The sequence below is a fragment of the Trichosurus vulpecula genome, chromosome 2, assembly GCF_011100635.1.
Source record: "Trichosurus vulpecula isolate mTriVul1 chromosome 2, mTriVul1.pri, whole genome shotgun sequence".
Classification (NCBI taxonomy): Eukaryota; Metazoa; Chordata; class Mammalia; order Diprotodontia; family Phalangeridae; genus Trichosurus; species Trichosurus vulpecula.
Window position 1 is genome coordinate 74,840,435 of NC_050574.1, and position 23,137 is coordinate 74,863,571.

At 44.6% G+C, this 23,137-nt stretch overlaps 1 protein-coding gene across 1 annotated transcript; it reads right to left on the reverse strand.

Annotated features, from left to right (window-relative positions):
* Window positions 1–1,704: 1,704 nt before the first annotated feature.
* On the reverse strand, window positions 1,705–8,312 carry MANEAL (mannosidase endo-alpha like). Its single transcript, XM_036747964.1, has 4 exons — window positions 7,478–8,312; window positions 5,710–5,819; window positions 3,921–3,997; window positions 1,705–3,348 (listed from the first exon to the last, which is right to left on the reverse strand). The coding sequence occupies exons 1-4, from the start codon at window positions 8,019–8,021 to the stop codon at window positions 2,712–2,714; spliced, it is 1,368 nt and encodes a 455-aa protein (XP_036603859.1). The 5' UTR covers window positions 8,022–8,312; the 3' UTR covers window positions 1,705–2,711.
* Between the last annotated feature and the right edge of the window lie 14,825 nt (window positions 8,313–23,137).

Genomic DNA, 23,137 nt, shown 5'->3' on the forward strand with positions numbered 1-23,137 from the left:
TTTTTTCCCTTTTTTATCCCCAGTGGTTAGCACAGTATCTGGTGCATAAGTGCTTAATAATGGCTTGCTAACTAACTTGATGCTGTCCTGATGGCCACAGTTAGGATGCTTGCAGGAGCCATGGGGCTGGGGCGGAATGAGTTTGATATTGATCATGTTGCTTTTAAGATGCCAGTGGGATGAAAGGTAAAGGTATCCAACAGGAACTTGATCGTCATAGTTTAGGAGAGATTAGGACTGAATAGTTAGGTTTGGGAATTTTATCTGCTGGGAAGGAGAAGTCATGGGAAGATTTTTCTTTAAGGGTGGAAGAGAGCTATTGGAATGTTAAGGTGTTAAGGGAAGGAGCTATGGATAAGGAGAGGTGATGATGAGAGCAAGAGGGGGAAGGAGTACTGAGGGGGCAAGCTCCTGGAGAAGATTTGGGGAGGGGTGGGATTGAGAGAGGAAGAAGGGCCACTTCTAGAGTCTAGAGCAAAGGACAAAAGGAAAAATTAGGTTGACTATTTTCCAAGTGTGAAATAGCAGGGGAGCTTGGGACCGATGGCTTTGATTTTTCTCTGTGAAGTAGGGGGCCTGGCTGGACGTAAGGAGTGTTGGAGGCTGCAAAAGCAGTTCCCCCTGGAGACCTCGAGAGCAAAATTGGGAAAGGATCACTGCCGTGTGATTCGTCACAGGGGAATAGATTTTTTGACCACAGCAACTTCACATCTCTCTGGGTGTGAATACCACAGCTGTATTGGTGATGATTAGAATCCTGAAGGATTTTCTGTTGGATGCCGGTTGAGCTCTAATAGAGTTCAGTAGGAAGAATGGCGGGTGTAGGTGGGGGTGCCTGGGTTCCTGTCCTTCCTCCGGCACTTGAGCCTTCCTCAGGCAACCTCAGTTTCCTCCTGAGTGAGATAGAAACACTCGTTCATCTAAAGTACTTCCTTCAAAGTGGTGAGATTCAAACAAGGTAATGAATGCACCATGTTTGCCCATCTTGAAGAGTTACCTAATTGTCACTTGCTGCAATACCTCTCACTAAGTCTGCCAAGGTTGCCAGGTAGGCCTCTTGGCAGCCTACTTTCAAGAAGATCCTAGATACTGCAGTGGTTTACGTGTAACTTAAAGGAGTATCAAGTGTTGCACCCCCCTGACCCCTGCAGCCTCCTGTGTGCCCCTACCTGCAGGGCAGAGGAGAAAGAGTGCTACAGAGCGAGTGTTTTTGGAACATTACCAGATTAAATGCGTCGCCCAACCTGTCTCCAGACTTACCAACAAATAGTGAGGTATGGTAGTAAAAAGGCTTGGAGTGGGGGAAGGAAGTGGAAAGCAATAAGCATTGATAGAGTACCTACTGTGTGCCAGGCACTGTGCTAAGTGGGTTTTACAAATACCTCATTTGTTCCTCAACCACCCTTCGAGGCAGGTGCTGTCATCATCCCTCTTCTACAAGTGAAGAAAGAGCCACACAGGAGTTACTTGCCTGGAGTCAGTGAGCGAGGCTGAATTTGAACTTAGCTCTCTGTCCTGTGCCATGAGCTGCCAAGCAGGTAGAAATAGGAAGACCTGGGTCTTAGTTCTGGCTTTGCCAGCACTAAGCTCCTTACCTTGGACTTGTGGATTCTCCTTCCTGGACATATCTCCCACCCTGCAGAGTGAAGCTGGACTAGATAGATCAATGAGGGTCCTTTACACTAATGGTGTAAGGAACACTTCTGACTAGAAAAGAGAGCACTTGACATTTATTTAATTAATACAAATCACAGTAGCACTGAAAAGTGGCTCTGCCAGGTGGGGCTCATTACTTAAATTTTTGCAAACAGGGACACGTGAAGTTGAGGTGCCCAAAAGAACCATTAACAGCATCTCTTTCACTACTGCCCCCTCAACTTGTAGGACTGCAAGGCGGGCGAATCCCCTGGATAATGGGTTTGGTTGTGTTGCTGAAGAGGAGGTGTTTTGAGCCATTTAGACTCGTGATTTGGGGCACAGGAAGCAAAGCACAGGGCTCTGTATACTCCACCTCCAGGCTCAGTAAACTTCAGGAAAGCCCTCGTCTTTGCCCCTACCTATGAGGAAGGCTTTGCTGCGTGGGGCCAGTCGATTGTTCAGGTGCCTTCTCACACTGATTTCTGCCTATCACTCATACTCTATGCAATTTTCTTTTTAAATATACTCAAGGAAAAGCTGCTTGGAGAGGCAGACCATGATTTCCACTTCTCTCGTCAGGGAGAGTGGAGCAAGGCATGAGGTGGGGCTTGAGAAAGGGATTGGATGCATGCTGAGCCCCAACCCTGCCCTCACTGGGAGCAGAGCAGCTGTTTGTGAAATAGCACAAATACTCCCCCATTTTATACTGACCTACTGTAGCAAAGTTCAAGTCTAGAAAGGATTTTGGAGCTTTATTGAATGTCCTAATGCTGGGTCACTGGCTCAGATACCTGTAAGACTGTGTCTGTCCTCCCCACACCGTTAACTGCTACTGAGTGGATTGGTCTTTGCTGCAGACAACCCACCCCACTATGCCAACCTAAGGAGCTTGATTCTTTCATGCTCCACATCTGGCCTAGTCAAAAAAGGCAACACCCAGGAGCACCAGCACTCCTAGCTTAGAGATGAAGGTTTCTGTGGCTTCATTTGGCTGTGCCACAGTCTGACTCCTTTCCATATAGCTGGGACTCGGGTGGTTCCTCAATTCCTCTTACTTGAGTCTGCAGATCCAGTCACATCAACCATTGCTCCTTCTCTTTAATGAAATGTTCGGCCCAGCGCCGAGTCAGCTGCAGGTACAAGTTAGGCTGGTGGGGCAGATAGTCCAGGTAGAGGCGGGTGAGGGTCTTCTTAGGGATGGCCTTTTCAATCTGGGTCCCTTCATGCCACTCATTGAAGGAAGTGATGGAGACAATCTCTGGCCTTACCGTGAGGGCTGCCTGCAGGGCTGTCTCATAGTACTTGCCATTGACCCGGTTCCGGGTATTGTGGTTGTTCCAGGGCCTGATGCTAGTGTCAATATAGCCAGGCCCCACACTTGGAATGAACATCAGATTGTTGGCATCACAGAAAGTCTTGACTGCTTTCCAGTTCTGGTGGGAGGAGCCAAAGGAGAATCCATTGGAGGCAAAGTATGTATACATGCCATCAAAGCCGGCAGACAAGATGTCACGCTTGTGTGCCTCTTCCACCAGCAGGGCAATGAACACCCCATCGTAGGGAGTGTTTCTGATTGAGTGGGATCCTGAGGGGGTCAGGAGGTGGGCCCAAGCCTCAGGTGGAGTCAGGTATGAGTCATAGATATAGAACAGTGGCAGGCTCTTGCCCATGCTGTTTTTATAGCGATAAAATGCTCCATGGGATCCATACCTGAAGTGTGGGAAGCAACACAGAAAACCCTGTTAGGAGCACGTGCCCAATTTGTGACCTGAGATGGAGCAGAGCTGCTGGACCCTAGCACCTGGATGGGGCACTGTGGCTAGGAGAGTTCTAGAATTGAAGTTCTTCACCTGTAGCCTTAAAAAAAATTTTATAACTATTTCAATATAATTAGTTTCCTTCGTAATCATGTACATTTTGTGTATTTAAAAACATGACTGAAAAGGGCTTCATAGGCTTTACAGGACTGCCTAAGGGGTCCAGAACAAAGCAAGGTGAAGAAACCCAGTTCTATAACCAAGTCTGGTTGGTCGTATGTATGGTTGTATGTATGTCTGGTCTTGCATGTAAACCCCCTGTGAGTAGTCAACTGAGAATGTACCACAGCCCAGTGCTTTGGCCTTATACCTTTGATGTTGGATCATTTGCACTTCTCATGTCCCAAACCCTCATGCTGGGATACCCCCACCCCCAGCCCAGCAGAGGTAATCATGGTGGATGGGATTCTTTTGCTCAGACCCAAGGAGGTCCCCATGCTGGGCTCAGCACACCCAAAGCCTTACGTATCAATGATGTACTTGACGTTGTCATGAAGTGTCCGGTCATCCCGACCCTTGTAGGGCTGTATATGAAAGGCCACCTGCCGTAGATAAAGATGAGTCATGGGTTGTGAATGTGTGCCCAGGCCCTACTTTCTGCCCTACTTGGAGTGAGCAGTGCAGGAAGTGTGGCTGTAACACCCCTGTCCCTTTCAGGAAGGAAGCTATCCCTTTCTAAAGTAGTTGGGCCTGACATGGCATCTACAACCTTGAAGCAGCTATAGTGACCCTTGTTGGAGAAGAAGAGGCAAAGATGACAAAACTATGTAGTAATAATAGTAATAAAGCACCGGCTTTGGAATCAGATCTGGCTTCAAAAATCCAACTAGCCTACCTTCTGTAACTGTGGGCAAGTCATTGGACCAGCTCTGAAATTAGGTGCAGGGACTGGTTGATGGCTGTTATTCCATCCCTAAAACCTATGGCTTTGTGACCTCAGCTCAAGTCCCATCTCCATCATTTACTAGCTGTGCGATTCTAGGAAACTCAACCTCTCTGAGCTTTGCACATAGTAGACATTTAACAGAAGGAGCTAGGTGGTGCAGCTGGCGGGGTGCTGGACTCAGAGACAGGAAGAATGGAACTCAAGTCCAGCCTCAAACACCAGCTGTATGACCCTGGGCAAGTAAGTCACCTAACCTCTGCCTCAGTTTCCTCATCTGTAAGGTGGGGATAATAATAGGACCTACCTCTGAGATGAGAATAAAATAATAGTTGCAAAGACGTGCTTAAAGTGCTATATAGACACTAGGTTTTAATAAACACCTCATCTGCTAAATGGAGGTGAAAATACTTTTACAGGGCTGTTATCCCCATCTTTCCCTCAGCAGTTACCTTCCATTTGCCCTATATATATCTTCTATCTAAGTCATTTGCATGCTGTCACCCTCATAAGAATGTGCGCTTCTTTAGGGCAGGAGCCAGATTTTGCTTTTCCTTGTATCCTCAATGCTTAGCCCAGTGCCTGGCATATGGTAAACCCTTAATAAATTTTTGTCGACTGACACACAGTAGTCATCCAAACATCTTCAACCGGAGGTTTCTTCATGTGTTCAATAGGTATGATAATCCCTGTACTAGTTGCCTCAAGGGACTGTTGTGAGAATCAAATGATATTATAAATATAAAGTGCTTTGCAGACCAAAAAGCATTATATAAATGTTAACTCAATCTAAGCAGCCTTTATTATGTGCCTGTTGTATGTAAGCATCGTGATAGGCACAGGGGATATGAAGGCAAAGAAACAGTACTTGCTAGCGTGGAGCATCTATTCCACTGGCAACTTACAAAACGTAAACGGGTAAGAAAAATACAAGGTAATTTGTGAAGGAAGAAAAGTTACAACTGGGGGTTCAGGAGATGGCACCTTAGCTCAGTCTTGGAAAAAGGTCAATCTAATTACAAACTTCATAGAGTCTTCAAGCTGGAAGAGACCTTGCCTTTGAGAGCACCTGGTTCAACTTCCATTTTACAGATGAACTAAGAGCTTCTGGGACCCCAGTACCCCAGAGCATCTTTAAATTCTCCCTGGTTGGCTCCTGCTGAGAACTAGCCACTTCCTGAAAAGGGATTCAACACTTGGGAAAGGGGGAGCCCAAGAAAATAATCATACCCCAACAAACAAAGGAGGCTCATATCCCACCCATACCACAAAGCTAGAAAGTGCTTGCCTGGGGTGGGCAGAAGACAGCTTGGAGCAAGCAAAGGAGCTTCTCCATCTCCCTCCTCCCCTCCCCCACCTAGATTTATTTACCTTGATGCTGTATTGATGTGCAGTATCAAGAATAGCAGGTACTAGATCATCTGAGGGTTCCCCATTGTCATCAGCCATGCCTGGTGGGTACCAGGACAGGACCAGGACCCCTATGACACGAAATAGGAAAAATAGCCCACATGTAGACAGCATTTTTCCTACAGCAATCCTATGAGTGCAAATGTCTTGTTTAGTCCCGTTACATGGATGAGAAACAGGAACCTCAGAGAGGGCAAGTGACTTGCCTAGGGTTATACAGCTAATAAGCAGAAGATCCAAAATTTGACTTCTGGAACAAGTAATCTATTACTTACTGGAGGGGAACAGTTCCAGGCCCAACTTCCTTATTCTACTTACACAGATAAAATTCTTAATTAGAATGTCAAACAAGTCGGTCTCTAACTTCAGAGAGAAACCTGAATGAGGCCAAGGCTGTTCTACTTTTCATTTAGGAGAACTTAATATAAGTAATGTTCTAATCTAAAAGATGCTGTAGCACTGGAGCTGTCCGAAGGTTGTAGTGCTGAAACCCAGCTTTGGGGGGAAATAAGAGCTGTCCCTCAGGTGAGCAGAAATACAAGCCAGTCCTAGCACACAGAAGACCTTCTATGAGTAAACAAGAAAATGAGTTTAGCAATCCAAACTTTTTTTCCTTTGAGTGAAAGCTTTACTTTTCTGTTTTGTTTTGTTTTTTTTTTTTAGTGAAAAAAGCAAGAAAAATTCTACTGATGGATCACAAAATAATAGTCTCCCCAAGCCCAAGGGATCCTTGAGCCAAAGCAGGATCTAGAGGGACCAGAAGTAGTCAGAGGACTGTCTCCTAGTGTCTGAGACATGAGAATTTCTCTTCTCCCCAAAGTTAATTTCTTTAAGGACCCCTAAAATACACGTCTACCCATGCCACTGAGAGGGCAGGCCAGGAACCACTCATCTTCCAGACAGAGTAATGTTCTTTCTCAAATGGTCACATTGTGTGCCTATATTAGAGAGCAGCAAAGGAGGTCATTCAGTACTGCAGGACTATTGGGGCCCTCCACTCCCCTGTCTTTGTGAACACCCACACCTTTTTAGGGAGCTCAAATAAGTCTCCATCTTGTTATTAAGTCTGCTGCAACTGCTTAAATGAGCCTGCAGCCCCTGTCACCTCCACTTGCCCAAGATCTCAGGCAGAAAATGAAGATTCCATTAGCATGGCCTCTATTGAGCTTGGATTTACTCTCTTCCCCAACCCAATTTGCTCTGCCAATCAGGGTTCCAACCAAAGGTTTTGAATCCCCTTCCCCCAACTTATATTTTTATTCTTAATAAAGAATAATTTGTTGGTCTCCCAAAATGGACAATTCCTGACTAGGACCCTGCATACACCCTTAATCTCCTATATCCCTGGCTCAGAGATCAATATCTGGGATCTGGTAGGGAAGGCATGGCTGCCTGATGAGGTGTAGTGGAGGGGGTGGGGGTAGTGGCTTACTTAGCAGCATACTGTAGAGGAAAGCACTGAATTTAAGAGTCTGAGGACAACTTGCTGAATCATGGCTCTCCTACTTACTACTTGCATGACCTTGGGCAAATAATTTGACTCTTCTAGGCCTCAGTTTCCTCATCTGTAAAACGAGGGTTTAGGGAATTTGAGGGAATAGTGACTTGGGTGGTGATAGATTACCTGGGGGAGAGGCCCATGGAAAGGTCCTTTGTGTATTTGCATGAGGAGGGGGGCACGGAAGACACTGTTTGGGGCCCAGGAAGTCTTGGGGAAGGAGGTCCTTACCGATGGCAGCAGCTTTAAGCTGATTCATATGCTCCCGCAAGACTTCAGGATCCCTGGAGCTGTAGGGTCCCAGCTCAGGGTAGAAGCTGGAGCCCAGGTCATCCGGGGGGCTATGGCGGCCCTTGGGGTAGCTGGCAGACACTTTGGGGTCCCAGTGCGGCACCATAACGTGGTCCCAGTGCACATAGCGGCCCTCCCGGCCCCGTGGACTGCCATACCACGAATAGTAGAAGACGTGAAGGTCTGAGTAGACAGGCGGACCAGATCCCGGGGCAGGAACTGGGGCCGGGGCCGGGCTCGGGCCCGCAGCTGTGCGCGGCGGCGCAGGGGGTGGCGGCTGCGGAGCACGGGCGGCCTCCGCCTCTGCTGCTGGGGGCCCAGCGGGCACGGGGGCACGGCGCTCAAATGGGCCCAGCTCCAGTCCCGGAGCGAGCTCTGGGAGCCCATCGGGCGCCTTCAGCGTGCGCAGCCCCATGAGGGTGCCAAAGGCGAAGAGCAGAACGAGGAAGAGCGCGATGCAAGCGCGGCGCCGCCTCCGGGCCATGGCCGGCTGCAGGCCTCCCTCGGGCTCAGCCCCGCTACCAGCCTACCCCCCGGCCGCGCTCGGGGGCCTTCCAAGCTTAGCCATGGCCCAACGGGCCTCCTGGCCGGGGTAGCTACCGCAGCCGCCCGCCCTAACTTCGACTCACTTGCGGCCTACATCCCACAGAGACGACTTCTCCTCAATCCCAATCTAAAAAAATAAATAAATAAAGTAACACAATCGACTCCTCCCGAACCCTCCCTGCAGTGCAGGCGGGCCCTGCACACAGAGAATGCAGTCGGCTTGAACCATGTTGCCCAACGCTTTGGGGGTGGGATTGGGGGAGGTGGAGAGACCCAACACCGAAGGAGGTCAAAGCAAAATACTACCGCCATCCCTATGGGACTCTACGGACCGAGAATCCTAGATTAAAGTCGTATTTTATTTGTTCTGTAAGACTGTTTCTTTAGGTTCAACACGATAGAAGAAAAGACCAGCTGGCAATCTACGGAGGTTCCCCCCCTCCTCCGCGCCCTGGTGCTGCATGGAAAGGCCCGAGCTGCGACTTTAGGGATGAGATCTTCCAGATTCCTACTATCCTGGCCGTATGCTCCATGCCATCGCTCGAGTCCCGGACACTCGGGTACCCCACAGCCCCGCCCTCAGGGAGCACAGTGCCGGGCTGGTATTAGCATCATTTTAGAATCCCCAAACCAGCTGTTGCGAATCAGGTATTTGGCATCCAACTTCAAACCATGTGTTACTCAGAGCTCTGGGACGTTGGCCCTTCCGTTTATTCCTAGGATGGGCTCTTATCATCCCTCCCCAATCCCTGAATTGACCACATCTAACACTTACCTACCTTGCTGAGCCAGTCTCTTATGCCTCCAGCAACTACCTCCTCCACTATCGCTTCCTCACACAGCCGCATCCCACAGGTGGACACCTTGGCCCCTGCCTGCCTCACCAAACCGCTTTACTGCTTCTGCGGAGTAACCTATTGGACACAGGACACCTGTTCGTTTTACCCTTTTTATCCATCTACTGACTGTTACACTGAGGCGCCCGCGCGAACACACACACACACACACACACACACACACACACACACACACACACCACACACACCTCTGTCCAAAAGTACCCTTCAACAACCCGAAACCCAGGGACCTATTAATGTCATTATTAGTACATTTTTCTAGGTCGAGGGAGACGGGTGAATCTATGATTTCTTTAGTGTAGGGAACTTTCTATTGTAATGCAGATGGACACTGAGCAGAACTCAGGGCTTCCTGCCTAGAGCTCAACTCCCAGTTCATTCTGCCATGCAGCTCTTTATTCACTACATCACCCCTGAGAGGTAGGTTATTGCGTGTCTGAACGTCCACATTTTAGAGATTAGGGAAATTACTTGATCAGGGAAGAACGGGTAATGTGGCAGACCTAGGTTTCATACATAGACACTCTAGGTTTGGAGTTGGATAAACCTGGATTCAAATTCTGGTTCTGTTACTTATTACTTTTATTTTTAATGTTTATTTGTATATTATTTGTATATTTTTATTTTTATGTATTATTATTTTTTGTACCTGTGGGACCTTGGGCAAGCAGTTTAATTTCCCTGGGCCTCAGCTTTTTCAGCTGTAAGATTAGGTAGGTTAGATCTGGTTGTTCTTTGTGACCCCATTTGGTGTTATTTTGGCAAAGATACTAGAGCGGTTTGCCATTTTCTTCTTCAGCTTATTTTACATGTAAGGAAACTGAGGCAAATAGGGTTAAGTGACTTGCCCAAGGTCACAAAGCTACTAAATGTCTGAGGTCAAATTTGAACGCAGATCTTCAAGCCCACCGTTCTGTACACTGTGTCATCTAGGTCTCTTCTAACTAACAAGCTACAGAGGACACTGTAGCCATGGAGCTTTTGAGAGGTGATGATGCTGAAATCCCAGCTTTGGGGAGAACAGAGCTTCTGATGACAGGAAATACAAGTCAGAGTCTGAGGATCTCTGACGTTCTTTTCACTGCAATTTGATAAATATGTGGGTAAGAGGAGGAGTTGCCGCAGAATCCCTAGATCTGAAGGACTTTCAAATTCCTGTTGACAATTCAGTGGACTGGTGGTGTAGCTGTCTGTTCCCTGGGTGGGGATCAAAACTTTTCCAGGACTTTCATCTTAGCTGGGATATTCACATTTGTAACTTGAAAGAAGGTAAAAGACTTTGAAAGTAGAGATTAAAAATGAATGCATTCCAGGCATGGTGCAGAGTTTGTGGAAATGTGTGAAAATAGAAGATGGAATATAAAATTTGAGAATTGTTGGCTTTGTTGAACTGTAGAGTGGCCCAGAGGCCAATTCAATGCTCAATTAAAATACCCATCCCAATGTACTGATGGACTAATTCAATGGACACTTGTCCAACTGCATGTTATAATCTAGACAAGATACAGTCTTCATAATCTTCGTTTTCCGTATGTGGATTGCTAGGCTGGTCTCACTTTGTAAAGACTTTTATGATCCCTTCCCTTCTCCTAGGTCTTTTTTTATCTTCTCTTCCTCATCAAATTACCTTGAAATAATTATCATAAATTCATATAACACTTACTATGTGCCAGGCACATAGCTTTAAAAATATTATCTCATTTTATTCTCACAATAGACTTGGGAATTAAGTGCTATTATTATCCCCATTTTACAGATCAGGAAACTAAGATAAAGAGATGTTAAATCCAATTTTATAAAATTTATCAAGTGCCTAATATGTGTCAGGTACTTTGCTAAACACTGGGAATACAATTAATAAAAGGAAAGTCCTGGCCCTCAAGGAGCTTAAAAACTAACGGGAGGAGACAGTGCACAAAAGGAGGCAAGAAGGGGGAGGAAGACCATGGAGTATCTAGTATGGGGGCAGCTTGTTCAGTGTAGTCGAAACCAGGCAGAACAGTAGATGCAGAGTTGTTGTTGTGTTTGGCCTTTGTTTTCAAAGAGGACCATGACATCAGGAAAATGATGACATGACTTTCAGTTGACTTTGATTTGAGTGAGTGATGGCTGTGCAAGGTCACCAGCCTCTCTTTCTCCTCTGGAGCCATCTGGAAGCAGTGACCAGAAATTCATCAGGATGACTAGAAATGGCCCAGGATGAAATGAGAGACCCTGGCCCTTTTAGGCTAAGGCCTTTTCAGGTTCTCACTTTGAGTGAGGTCATGCCCATTCAGTGGAGAGGCCTCTTTAAGAAATGAGTCAAGGGATGGCCTCTTTAATTAGAAAAAGGAGGAAAAAAATTAAACTGGGAGGGGAAGACCCTCAGGAATGCCAGTCAAAAGAGAAACAATTACCATTGACCTTCACTCTGAGCTGGGGGGCCCAAAATATAGCCTTTAAGTGGGGCTTGGGCAGGGACCTATTGTGGTCCAATCTATGAGCTTCAGAGTGAAGTGGGAGGAAGGAAGGAAGGAAGGAAGGAAGGAAGGAAGGAAGGAAGGAAGGAAGAAAGAAAGAAAGAAAGAGAGAAAGAAAGAAAGAAATACAGGAAGCCAAGTTAACTGGGGAACTTCTGGCCATCAAAATTTACCTACCTTTGTAGAGGAGAAGGAGTGAGAGAGGTCATGCTGAGTTACCCAACTGGCTGGGTCCCCATTCAGGCAACTTGGCCTACTCACAGGTTGTGCTTGTCCTTCATTTTTGAAGAGGACCATGGCATCAGGAAAATGATGACATGACTTGTGGTTGATTTGAGTGAGGGAGGGCTGTGCAAGGTCACCAGCCTCACTTTCTCCTCCAGCAGATGCAGAGTGGAATGCATAGGAAAAGTCCAGTTTCTGTCTTCTATTAAGGATGACATTGGGAGGAGTTTGGTACTCTATCCTTTGGATGAGGAAGGTGGTGTCAATCAAGGCTTGAGTTAACTGTGATGGTGAGATTAGAGGTGAGGAGCTTAACCTGGGAGGGGCATCTCATTCTGTGGAGTTGAAACAAGGCAGAGCAACAGATGCAGAGTGGAGTGACTTGCCCAGGGTCACACAGTGATCTATTAAGTAGATGAGGCTGGATTTGAACTTAAGGCATTCCACCCACTGAGCCACCTAGCTGCCCCTGCTTCTTGATGTGCATGCAGAATCCCTCAGTAGGATATGAGCTCCTTAGGGGGAGGGAATGTTTCAAGTTTGTTTTTGTATTCCCGGCACCTACCACAGTGCCTTGGACAGTGCGGGTACTTTAAACATGCTCATTGAATTGATTTGAGGAGAGGACCTACAAACATTTATGAAATTACATAGCCCTTTCAGTAATCATTAACCTTTCTTCAACGTTGAAATCCATCCCTTTTTTTTTCTTTTAATACTGATGTTCACCAGGTGATGATGGATTACTGGGAGCTCAAAACAATTCAATCGGGTACACAATGATCTCAGGAGAGTTCAAATTGCTAGTGACTCACAGGGTTAATGGAAAGAGCATGGTGGGTGTAAAAAGACAGAAGCATGCAGTCCAAGGCTTCCATTTTGCATCTTTAATAGAACAAAAGAAATGTTCCATTATTTAAAAAATTAAAGTGTAATTTTCTTCTGCATCGTGAGCAATAATGAACATGAATAGCTTATAAAACCTGTTTTTGGTTGGGGTGGTGGGGGTTATTCACTTCAGGGCTGCTCTGCACTCACCCCCTTCTTAATCAGCCACTCCAGACCTGCACTGACCTCTCTCTATTTACTTGGGCATAGGTCCATCATCCACAGCAGTAGAGAAACCTTTGTCCTCTGGGAAATGGTACCAGGACATTACATTTGCTCCCTGCAGTCCAACTGAAGGGAAGCCACGTGGTCCAATCAAAAGCCTGGGTCAGCCTAGCCTGTGGGCAAGGCATGAGAGGGCAAAGGCTTAGGAAATAAAGGGAAAGGACAGCTGAAGAAGCCCTAGGTGAGATAGGCAAGAGCTGAGAGTAAAGGTGAGGCAGAGGGAATCTGCTAAAGATAAGGCAGGCTGGGAAGGAACCTGGGTTGGGTCATCAGGGGTAAGGTGAGGAGGTGCGGGATTGATGGCAGAGGGATAGGGTAAAGGAACATCAGGGGAAGGGGGAAGGGGCTTGGAGAGCGTTGGAGGAAGAGGGCTAGTGGAGTAAAGGGAAATCTGGGAACAGGATGTCAGTAGAATAGGGAAAAATCTTAGTGGGGAGAGGCCTTGGTTGGGGGGCGGACCAGGAGGAAGGGCATGAAATGGATGCAGGGCAACAGGGAAAGATGAGAGATTTTGGAGGTAGAGCGACAGATCTCATGGTCCCCTGGAGGAGGCAGAGCTGGCGCATGAAGTGGGGGTATTGATTAGAGTACACCAGGCAGAAGTGGCTTTCTTTCTCCCAACCCCCTCTCTTGAGTGAAAGGGACAAATCCCTCTTTAGAGACATTAATTTTATGTTTTTCAAGATTTCCCCCTCTTTTTTTAAAAAAAATGTCCTGCGTATTTTGGTAGGGGTACAACACTATTCAAGTTGAGAATTTTTCCCTTCTTTCTTCTCTTGCCTCCTGCCAATCAGGAGTGGATTTTTACTGGGTTTTGGTTTAAATAAATCCAGCAACCATTCATTAAATACCTACTGTGTGCAATGCAGTGGAATTGTTCAGTGTGGGGGAAGATGCAAAGCTTACGTAAGAGAGTTTCCTATCCTCAGGAAACTCATAGTTTAGTAGGAAACCAAGGCAGAGTTAATGGATATACAACTTACCATGACATATATAACACAGGTATGATTTGATTATCTGGTATCCATTCAGGGCAGCTAGGTGTAGTAGTAGATAGAGTGGTAGGCCTGGAGTCAGGAAGACCTGAGTTCAAATCCAGCCTCAGACATTTACTAGTTGTGTGACCCTAGGCAAGTCACTTAACCCTGTTAGCCTCGGTTTCCTTATCTATAAAATAAGCTGTAAAAGGAAATGGCAAGCCACTTCAGTATTTTTCTTTGCCAAGAAAACCCTAAATGGGTTGTGAAGAGGCAGACACAACTGAAAACAATTGAACAACAACATGATACATCTGTTCAGGGCATAAATACCTCCCAGCATCCTAGTCAGATAATTTATAGATGCTCCCTTTTTGTCTTCATCTTCCCCACTTCCAAGTCACACACACAAATACTCACAATAATCATTTGTGGTTGGCCCCAGGCTTCCTACTGTGCTGGCCTTCATGAACTTCTTAGTCTCATAGACTTGAAGAAAATCATGTAATTGTAGATATCAGAGCTGGAAGGGATATTAAGGATAATCTAGCACTTAGTCCAAACTTTTCTTTTACATATGTGGAAACTGAGGCCCAGATATATTAAATGAATTGTCTGAGGCCAAAGAATTAGGGACCAATCAAACTCAGGATGAGTCTTTATTTTTTACTTGAAATTCAGAGCTTTCCCCACTCATTATACCACTGCTGTCCCAACAGCCAAATCCTCTACAATATGGTAGCATGTTGCATTGGAGGGGCATTATGTCTTTGTTTCAGCAAAGGCAGTCTCGGATTCCGCTTGTGTTTTGGAGTCCTATGACCCCTGGATCAGTTCTTCTACCTTCTAGTCATAGGGATACATACATACTTTTCTCTCCAGGCTTCCTAGCTGGCCATTAAGATTTTCAGCTAGATAATGCCAGATAGGAGGCTGATTCTATGATTCATTTCTTGCCTATCTCACAGAAGGACAAAAGTCACAAAAGTGATAGTGACCTGGAACAAGTATCTATATACGGACACTTTCTTCCCTAGTACAGAGTATAACCCATTGACACTTTTTCTTTAGTTTTTTTTTTTTTCCCAAGGGGGAAGGCAGGGCAATTGGGGTTAAGTGACTTGCCCAAGGTCACACAGCTAGTAAATGTGTCAAGTGTCTGAGGCTGGATTTGAACTCAGGTACCCCTGACTCCAGGGCTGGTGCTCTACTCACTGTGCCACCTAGCTGCCCCCACTTGATACTTTTTCATCCCTTATAATTTTTACCTGTGTGTTTCTGTAAATTCATAGGATATTACCCAACTTTCTGGAGTTCTTTCTCACATGATCTTTTAATATTCAATGGATACCTGCCTAGTCTCTGCCTTCAAGGAGTTGGCATTCTTGTGGGGAGATAAAACCTATAAGCAGATAAATTCAGGGTACTATGTGGAGAGGTAAAAGATAAACAATAAGGGGGATTATTAAAAGCTTTGTGTAGGTGGCACACAAGTTGAACTTTGAAAGAATCTTGAAAGAGGTTGGGTGGGGAAGGAGCTCGTTCAATTCATGGGAGGGGGTAGTCTGTGCAAAGAAACAAATGTGGGAAACAGCAGCTGCATTTGAGAAACAGCAAATAGACCATTTTGATTGTAACATGGAGTATCTGAAGTGGAATTATATGAAATAAAGCCATAGAGATTGGTTGTTGTCCTTCGAGCTGGTAGAAGACCAAAATGACTTCACTATGTCGGGGTCAATGTACAGTGCGTCTCACTGTGGCTGATTAGACCAACATGAGCTCAGAAGGCTCTATCACAGGTTAGGCACAAATAGTGCCTATGAACATTTGGGATTGAGATGTCTCTAAACAGTTTTTGTTTGTTTCCAGCTCAAGGTAGGATCCCCACTTGCCACAGTAAGCAGGTCAACACTAGGTTAGGTAAAGCAGACAATTTTTAGGGTACCTTTTCTAACCCCTTCTTTCAAGCCAGAAAGTGGGCAGTTCTGTCCCTTAAAAGGTTGCTCAGACACCCAGGGGCCTGTTGCATCCCATGCTGCTTCAGTCCAGTGAGAAGATGACCCTATGGACTTGGCTGCCTGTGTGCAAGGTTGTGACTATAGCTCCCAGGGTACATACCCACACCTTCTGCTTTGTCACTTGCCTGTCACCACAGAACTTTGAGCTAGGTAACAATGGTAAAATAATAGGGGTGATGTCTTTTGATTTGAACATAAATTGGATTTAAGTGAGGCAGAGTTGCCAGAAGGCATCAGCCTCACTCTCTTTTCCAAAGTCATCAGAGTCCAATGGTAAGACAAAAGTCAAAACGACTGTCAATAGCTTGGGATGCAGTGGATGCCCTTGGTGTCTTCAGTGTCTAACCAAGTCCTAAGCTCTCCACAGTGCTTGCTTCAGCTGCCTTACTGATTATTGGAATAAATTGTTTACATCCAACTATTCCCCTTGGGAAGTCTACATGCTTGGGGTAGACACCCCCCCTTAACTCACTCATGGATTTGAGACCTGTTGGTTACCCTTAAACCAGTTTAGCCTGTCTGCTTGGCTTCCTAGGGTGTGACTGCTGTGCGTGCTACAGCTTCTTAGAACCACAGGTGAGAATTGGGTGGCAGGTAGACATCAAAGGTGGAAAGTAGTCCTGAAAAGGGCTTGGCAAGCCCTCGCACTAGAAGTACTAGTCTTCCCTTAACACCCCAAACACCCCATCCATAGAGATGGTTGTGGGCTTGAAATGCTAAGATGAATTTGTGTTTTCATCCTAGAGGCAATAGGAAGTAATTGGAGGTTATTGAGCAGAAGTGTGTGTAACAAGGGCAGGCTTGTATTCTAGTAAGTGCATCTATGTGGGGGATGGATAGGAGAGGGGCAAGGATGGAAGCCAGGAACTCATTCAGGAAACAATTGTTCAAAGGAGAGGTGATGAGAGCTTGATCTAAGGGTGGTGTCCATGTGTGGAAGGAGGGGAGTGGGAGAGAGAATACTCATTTATTAATTCCTTATTATGTGTTCTAATTAACGTAGCAAATATGAGTATAATTGAGTGCTTATATTAAGTAATATAGCAAATACAAAGTGCTTTACAAATATTATCACATCCGATAAGGGAAGGACACAAAGGCAACAGATCTGTTTAGGTGAATCCATAAGGTCTAGCAACTTTCCTTTCCTGAACCTCAGTTTCCCTTATCTGTAAAATGAGAGAATGGTTATATACATATACACACAATACATACATACATTATGTGTGTATATGCATACACATATGTATGTATATATGCATATGTGTATATATGTATATATGTATGTGTGTATATATATATATGAAATTTCTCCCAGCTCTAAGTCCTATAACTTAAGTCTTTTATATTACTTCCTATAGGTGTAACAATTGGAAATATGCTCCCACCAATTTATACTTGTCAAGTATTTCTTCAATGACCTTTGGCTCACCCTTGATTTTTATTCTACAGATGCTATTGAGTTCCATGGTTTTCAGTCACACAGCATCAATGGGAAAAGTTTGTTATGAAGTAGTTTTCTCTGAGGTCCTGTGGATAGTGTGGGTTGTCAGAAGCAAGCACTCCTCTCAGTGCATTCAGTCAGTCAGCCAATGAATATTTAATTAAGTACCCCTCATACACCAGATATTGCACTGTTGTTGTTGTTCATTTGTATCTAACTCTTCACAAACCACGTTTTTTATTGGCAGAGATACTGGAGCAGTTTGCCATTTCCTTCTCCAGCTCATTTTACAGATGTGGAAACTGAGGCAAACAGGGTTAAGTGACTTGCCCAGGGTCACACAGCTAGCAAATGTCTGAGGCTGGATTTGAACTCAGGAAAATGAGTCTTCCTGACTCCAGGTCCTGACTCCAGGCTGTCTTCACTGAGCCACCTAGCTGCCTCTGACATTGGATTAAGCAAACACAAATAAAAAGAAAGGCAGTCCTGGCCCTTACAGAATTTATAATCTCCTGGGGGAGACCACACACAAAAGGAAGCTGAAAAGCTGGGGAGGCAGAGGGGGAGGGAGAAGGTACTGGGTTCTGGGGCATCATGGAGAAGTTCAAAGAAGATTAAAAGTAGCGTTGCCAGTCGGTCATGGAAGTAGTGTGTAAATGAAGCCCAAGACGGAAGATTTCTAAAGCAAAGAACACCTAATATAAAATAGAAAGCAACAGAGTAGATAAGGACAAATGAACTCTTCTTTGGCTCTGGCCCAGACCCCTGGGGCAGCCAGGGAGATTAAAGGGGGGAGACCACACAGAGGAGAGAGGGAGAACCCCATTTGATCAAGAATTCTTTCTATAGGAGGTAAGACACCCCTTCCCCAATTTTAAAAGAGTGAGAACTGAGGACCCCTCATTATCAACCAATAATCATTTACTGAGAGTCTTCACCATCCTAGGCACAAGCCAAAAGAGAAAATCAGTCTCTATTCTCAAGGAGCTTACATTGTACTGGTTCTCTCGAACCACCCCTGGGCACATTCTGTAGTATTGTGAGCAGCTATAAATGGGTGAGCTGCTTGGTGTGGAGGACTGTGATATGAGATGAAGATGGACAAGTAGGAAAAAAGTCAAAAGGTGGTAGACCTTGAATGCCAGGGTCAGACTCACGAAGTTTACTAGATAATAATACTCTTTATTATTCTTCCCCAAAGCCCCTCTCAGCCACCTCATCATGGGATAGAAGCAGTCCCAGCTTCTTCAAGTCAGTGCCAGCGGAGTTTAATCTCATTCCTAGTCTACCAAGCTCAGAAATCTAGTCCCATGAAAATACCAAGTTTGCTGCCTTGCCTCTAATAGGTGGGTCATTTGGTGATGAAAACATTGGCTGTGGAAACCCAGGAAACAAATGTAGTCAAGCTCTGGGGACTGAAGTCATCTGTGAGAGTAGGAGTTGGAATAAGGATCCAAGGAAATTATATGGGCTACATGTGGGGATGTGTCTAGGATAACTACTGGGCCTTTCAAGTTTTTAAGAAACTACTGGAGAGAAGATCCATTTGGAATTGCATTGTTGGATACCCTAAAACTGCTAGAAAAAAATGTCTTTAAAAAATTATCTTGTTATAAACTGTTTGGGAAGGAATTAGTTATTTTTCTGGTGTGTTTAACAGTCAAATTGGTTCCTTTTGGGATAATTTTTGCAGACTTTTCCACTTGTTGATTCACTGAATGTTCAAGTACTTATACTTGCTATGTTACTTAATCCTGTATAAGTACTGATATTTAGAAGTGTGATGATTAAAGAGTTCTGAGAGACAAAGTTTCTGGGTAATTTAATCATTTTATTAATAGGCCCAGAAGGTTATTAGTAAAAGGATGGTCATTTGGCCTCTCCCTTAGACCGAAAACCCCCCATGGCACTGAGGTCCTAGTTTATATGTCCTTTGGAGAAGAGGTATTCCTGAGGCATGCCTAATAACCTCTGATTGGTTAATCAAATGGGAGGTGGGCTATCTTGGGATAATTGACTTAGGATACTCAAATCTTGGTCAAAGAGACATCAGTTTCCGTATCACCTATCTTGGTAATAGGGAGAATCAACATTTTCTTAGGACCTGTCTGAGCAAATACAATGAGCTGGAATACACCCATTAGCCTAAATCAGGGGCGGGGAACCTGCAGCCTCGAGGCCACATGTAGCCCTCTAGGTCCTCAAGTGTGGCCCTTTGACATTTTGTGAAGTTCGGATTCAGTCAAAGGACTGCACTTGAGGACCTAGAGGGCCACATGTGGCCTCGAGGCTGCAGGTTCCCCACTTTTGACCCTAAACTTAGAATTTCTTTAACCGTCTGATTAGATCTTGGCCTGGGTAAATCTTTAAGAGAGATTTACCACACTAGTTGATTTCTGAATGAGGAAGTAGAAAAGGGGAAAAAACTTTGGTCCTAATACAATAACTAGTTATTAAATATAAGAGAGAAATATTCATTTCTCACCAAAGTATAAACTTTACATCCCTAAAATAATTACTGCTGACTAGCAATGTGCCTAAAACATACTGTAATAACTCATAAATATTTATATTTTTCCTCTTTCCTTCCTTCCTTTCTCTTTCCTTCTTTCTTTTTCTTTTCTTCCTTCCTTCCTTCCTTCCTTCCTTCTTTCCTACCTTTCTTCTTTCCTTTCCATGAGTCCAAGTAGCTTATCTGAGATTCTCTTGATTGTAGATTTGCTTGGTGGCCTAGAAAACCTGGAGTAATTAACCCTAAGTAAAATTTCTTTTCTCTAGTTCTTCACTCTCATTCAGGGCTAGTTTAATGTTGTTTTCTATTGTCTCTAAGTGATCTTTCTTGTCCTTTTATTGGATGAAGTTGGAACTCCAGTAGGAGTGCCCTTTCAATGGCAGGGTTTTATCAGGGGGAAATTCTGGATGCCCTTTACAGTAGGAATCCAGAGAAAGTTTTCAGAGGGGATTGCCTATCATACAGGGAAACCTTGAGAAATTTTGGTGTTCAATGTGTAGAAAGGGTAACCTAAAATTTTTGTACTTACCCGAGTTGGATAACCTTATTTGCTAAGGGAATTATGGAAGAATTTTTCATCTCAAGACAGTTTGCTTTAGAGGTGAAAGATCCCTGTGGAAAGAGCTCCACTTGGTCTAGGAAGCTGTAAAGCAAGAGTGCTTAACTTGGGGTCTGTAGGCCCCTAAGTGGTCCACAGAGAGATTTTAGGGGATCCGTGAGCTTGGATGAGAAAAATTGCATCTTTGTTTTCATTGAAATTTAACATTTTCTCAAATTATTTAAAAATATTGTTCTGAAAAAGAACCCATGGGCTTTACTAGATTGCCAGAGGGGTCCATGGCACACAAAAAGTTAAGAACCTATTCCATAGCAACTATGATCATGGAACTACTTTTTGATATGAAAAGATTGATTTTATGTTACTTTAAAAAAATTATTAAGAAACTAAACCTGGCCTCTGTGTGTGCATCAAGAGTAGAGGGAGTTAGGGGCAGCTAGGTGGCGCAGTGAGTAGAGCACCGGCCCTGGAGTCAGGAGGACCTGAATTCAAATTTGACAGCAGACACTCGACACACTTACTAGCTGTGTGACCTTGGGCAAGTCACTTAACCCCAATTGCCCTGCCTTCCCCTCTCCAAAAAAACTCCCCAAAACCAAGAGTAGAGGGAGTTATTCAATGACTAAATCAATGGCCTCTGTGTGTGCATCAAGAGTAGAGGCGCCTCTTTGGACAGAAAGGTTGAGAGGGCCAGTCACTCGATAAACATTTATTAACCACCTACTATGTGCCAGGAACTGTGCTAAGAACTGGAGATAGAAAGAGGGGCAAAAGACAGCCCCTGCCCTCCAGGAGCTCACTATCTAAAGGGGGGGACAACATACAAACACCTATGTGTACAGATTAGGATGGCAGGTCTTGTTAGCCCATAGACTGAGTGAGCCGGTGCAGTTTGATCTTGGAGTGCCACCTCGTGGCTTGTGCATGTATTGCACCCTGAGTATTAGTCAACACACCTAGGGAGGCATAAGAAAACATTGCTGGTGTATGCAGTCAGTGTCCTTTGAACACAATACTCTCATCTCCTTTGTCCAGGCTTTTATACTGGATTTTTCCATGTCTCCCTCCACTTCCTAGCTTACCTTTAGTCCTCAGCTCAAATCCAGACTTCCTCAGGAAGCCTTTCTCAGTCCATCTACAATCCCCATGTGTTTTTTAGTGCCTTCCCCATCTGAGATTACCTTCCAATTACCATGCATATATCTAGTATGGATTATGTATTGTCTCCCTCATTAGATTTTCTTTCTCCCATTCCTTTGCAGAAGTAGAAGCTCCCTGGGTGGATATGAAACATTTATTTTCAGATTTTTTTTTTGATGTATTGATCAATTTTACTGATTTTTTCCTTTTCTTTCTTTATTTTTTCTTTTAAGAATATTCTTTAGATAGCTCCTTGGGAGGGGTGAATGGAGAAGAATACAAGGGGAAATTTGGATTGAAATTAAGGTAGACTGAGGCACAAAGTTCCAAGCATGATCAATTTATTAACAAAGTACAAATTTGACAGTAATGGGGTCTCAGCCTCTTCAGCTAGCTAAGACCCTGAATGAGAGCTGACAGGTCATTTTTATGGCCAAAAGGAGGGGCATCTGAAAACCGGAGGACAGCATCATAGATGGGGGAAACAATATGACTGGTTACAAAATCAGAAGCATCATAGAAGTGGGGGACAACATGATTGGCTAGAAATTTGGAATACAGGGCTAGCAACAGTTCCTCCTTCCATCTTGTTTCTTTGGAAAGCTCATTGGTGGTGTCTACCGGTATGGCTAGTTAGTGTCACGGTGACAACAGACCAGACTTTCTTGAAGGACAGCCAGTGTTGCAGAGATAACTGACCAGACTCTCTGGCATCTACCTTCAAGGATAACAGATTTTCTTAACACAAGAATAGAACAGTGGTCAGCAGGAAAACTGAACTTCTAAACTTAACCTAGAAGCAATTGAAATGTGATTTAGCAAGTTACACAAAATATCAGCGGGGATACAAAATGAAATCAATTAAAGAATAGAATCAATTTGATTTTCTCAATCTTCATAAAAAACCAAAAAAAATTCAATAAAATTTTTATTTTTTTTTTTTTTTAAAGAATTTGAGATCCTTGCGGGCAGGGATTGTCTTTTGCCTTTCTTTGTATCCCTAGTGCTTCACATAGTGCCTGGCACATAGTAGGTGCTTAATAAATGCTTGTTGACTGATTCCAGTTACATGATTAACATTATTATCGAGAAGAGCCTTGAATGCCAGGCTAAGAAGTATGAATTTCACTTGGTAAGCAGTTGGGAGCTATTGAAGAGTTTTGACTGTGTTTGAATGCCAATTCTGCATCTGTGACCTTGGGCAAGTCATTTCTATTTAGGCCTCAATTTCATCTATGAAGAAGGGGGGTTGGAGCAAATTATCTCTGAGGTCCCTTCCATTTCTAAATCTCTTATCCTATGGGCATGTAATGTTAATGAGATTTGAAGATCTTCCCCACCCATTAACAGAGCCCACTGGGGGAGGGACTTACCTTAGGGGGAAGCTTACTTGTAGGAAGGCTCATACCTTTTGCTAATTTCTAAATAGGCACTGAGTCAGGAGGGTTGTGATGCCCTCTGGCTCTGAGGTGGGATTTAGCTTTGGGAGCTCACTCTTTGGAAGAAGGTTCAAGTGATTTGGCCAGACAGGACTGTGGGTAGCCATTAAAGAGCCCTCCGCCCCTCCCCCCCCACCTTGAAAACCCAAATGTTGATGCTTTTCTCCCTGATAACTCTGTATGTCAGGGCTGTCCAAAATACACCCCGAGGGCTGCATGCGGCCTGCAGTGCGATTTTATGTGGCGCACCTGTGGCTTTTAATTTTTGTCAGTGAAAAAATAAAATAATTTGCATGGAATGCATATTA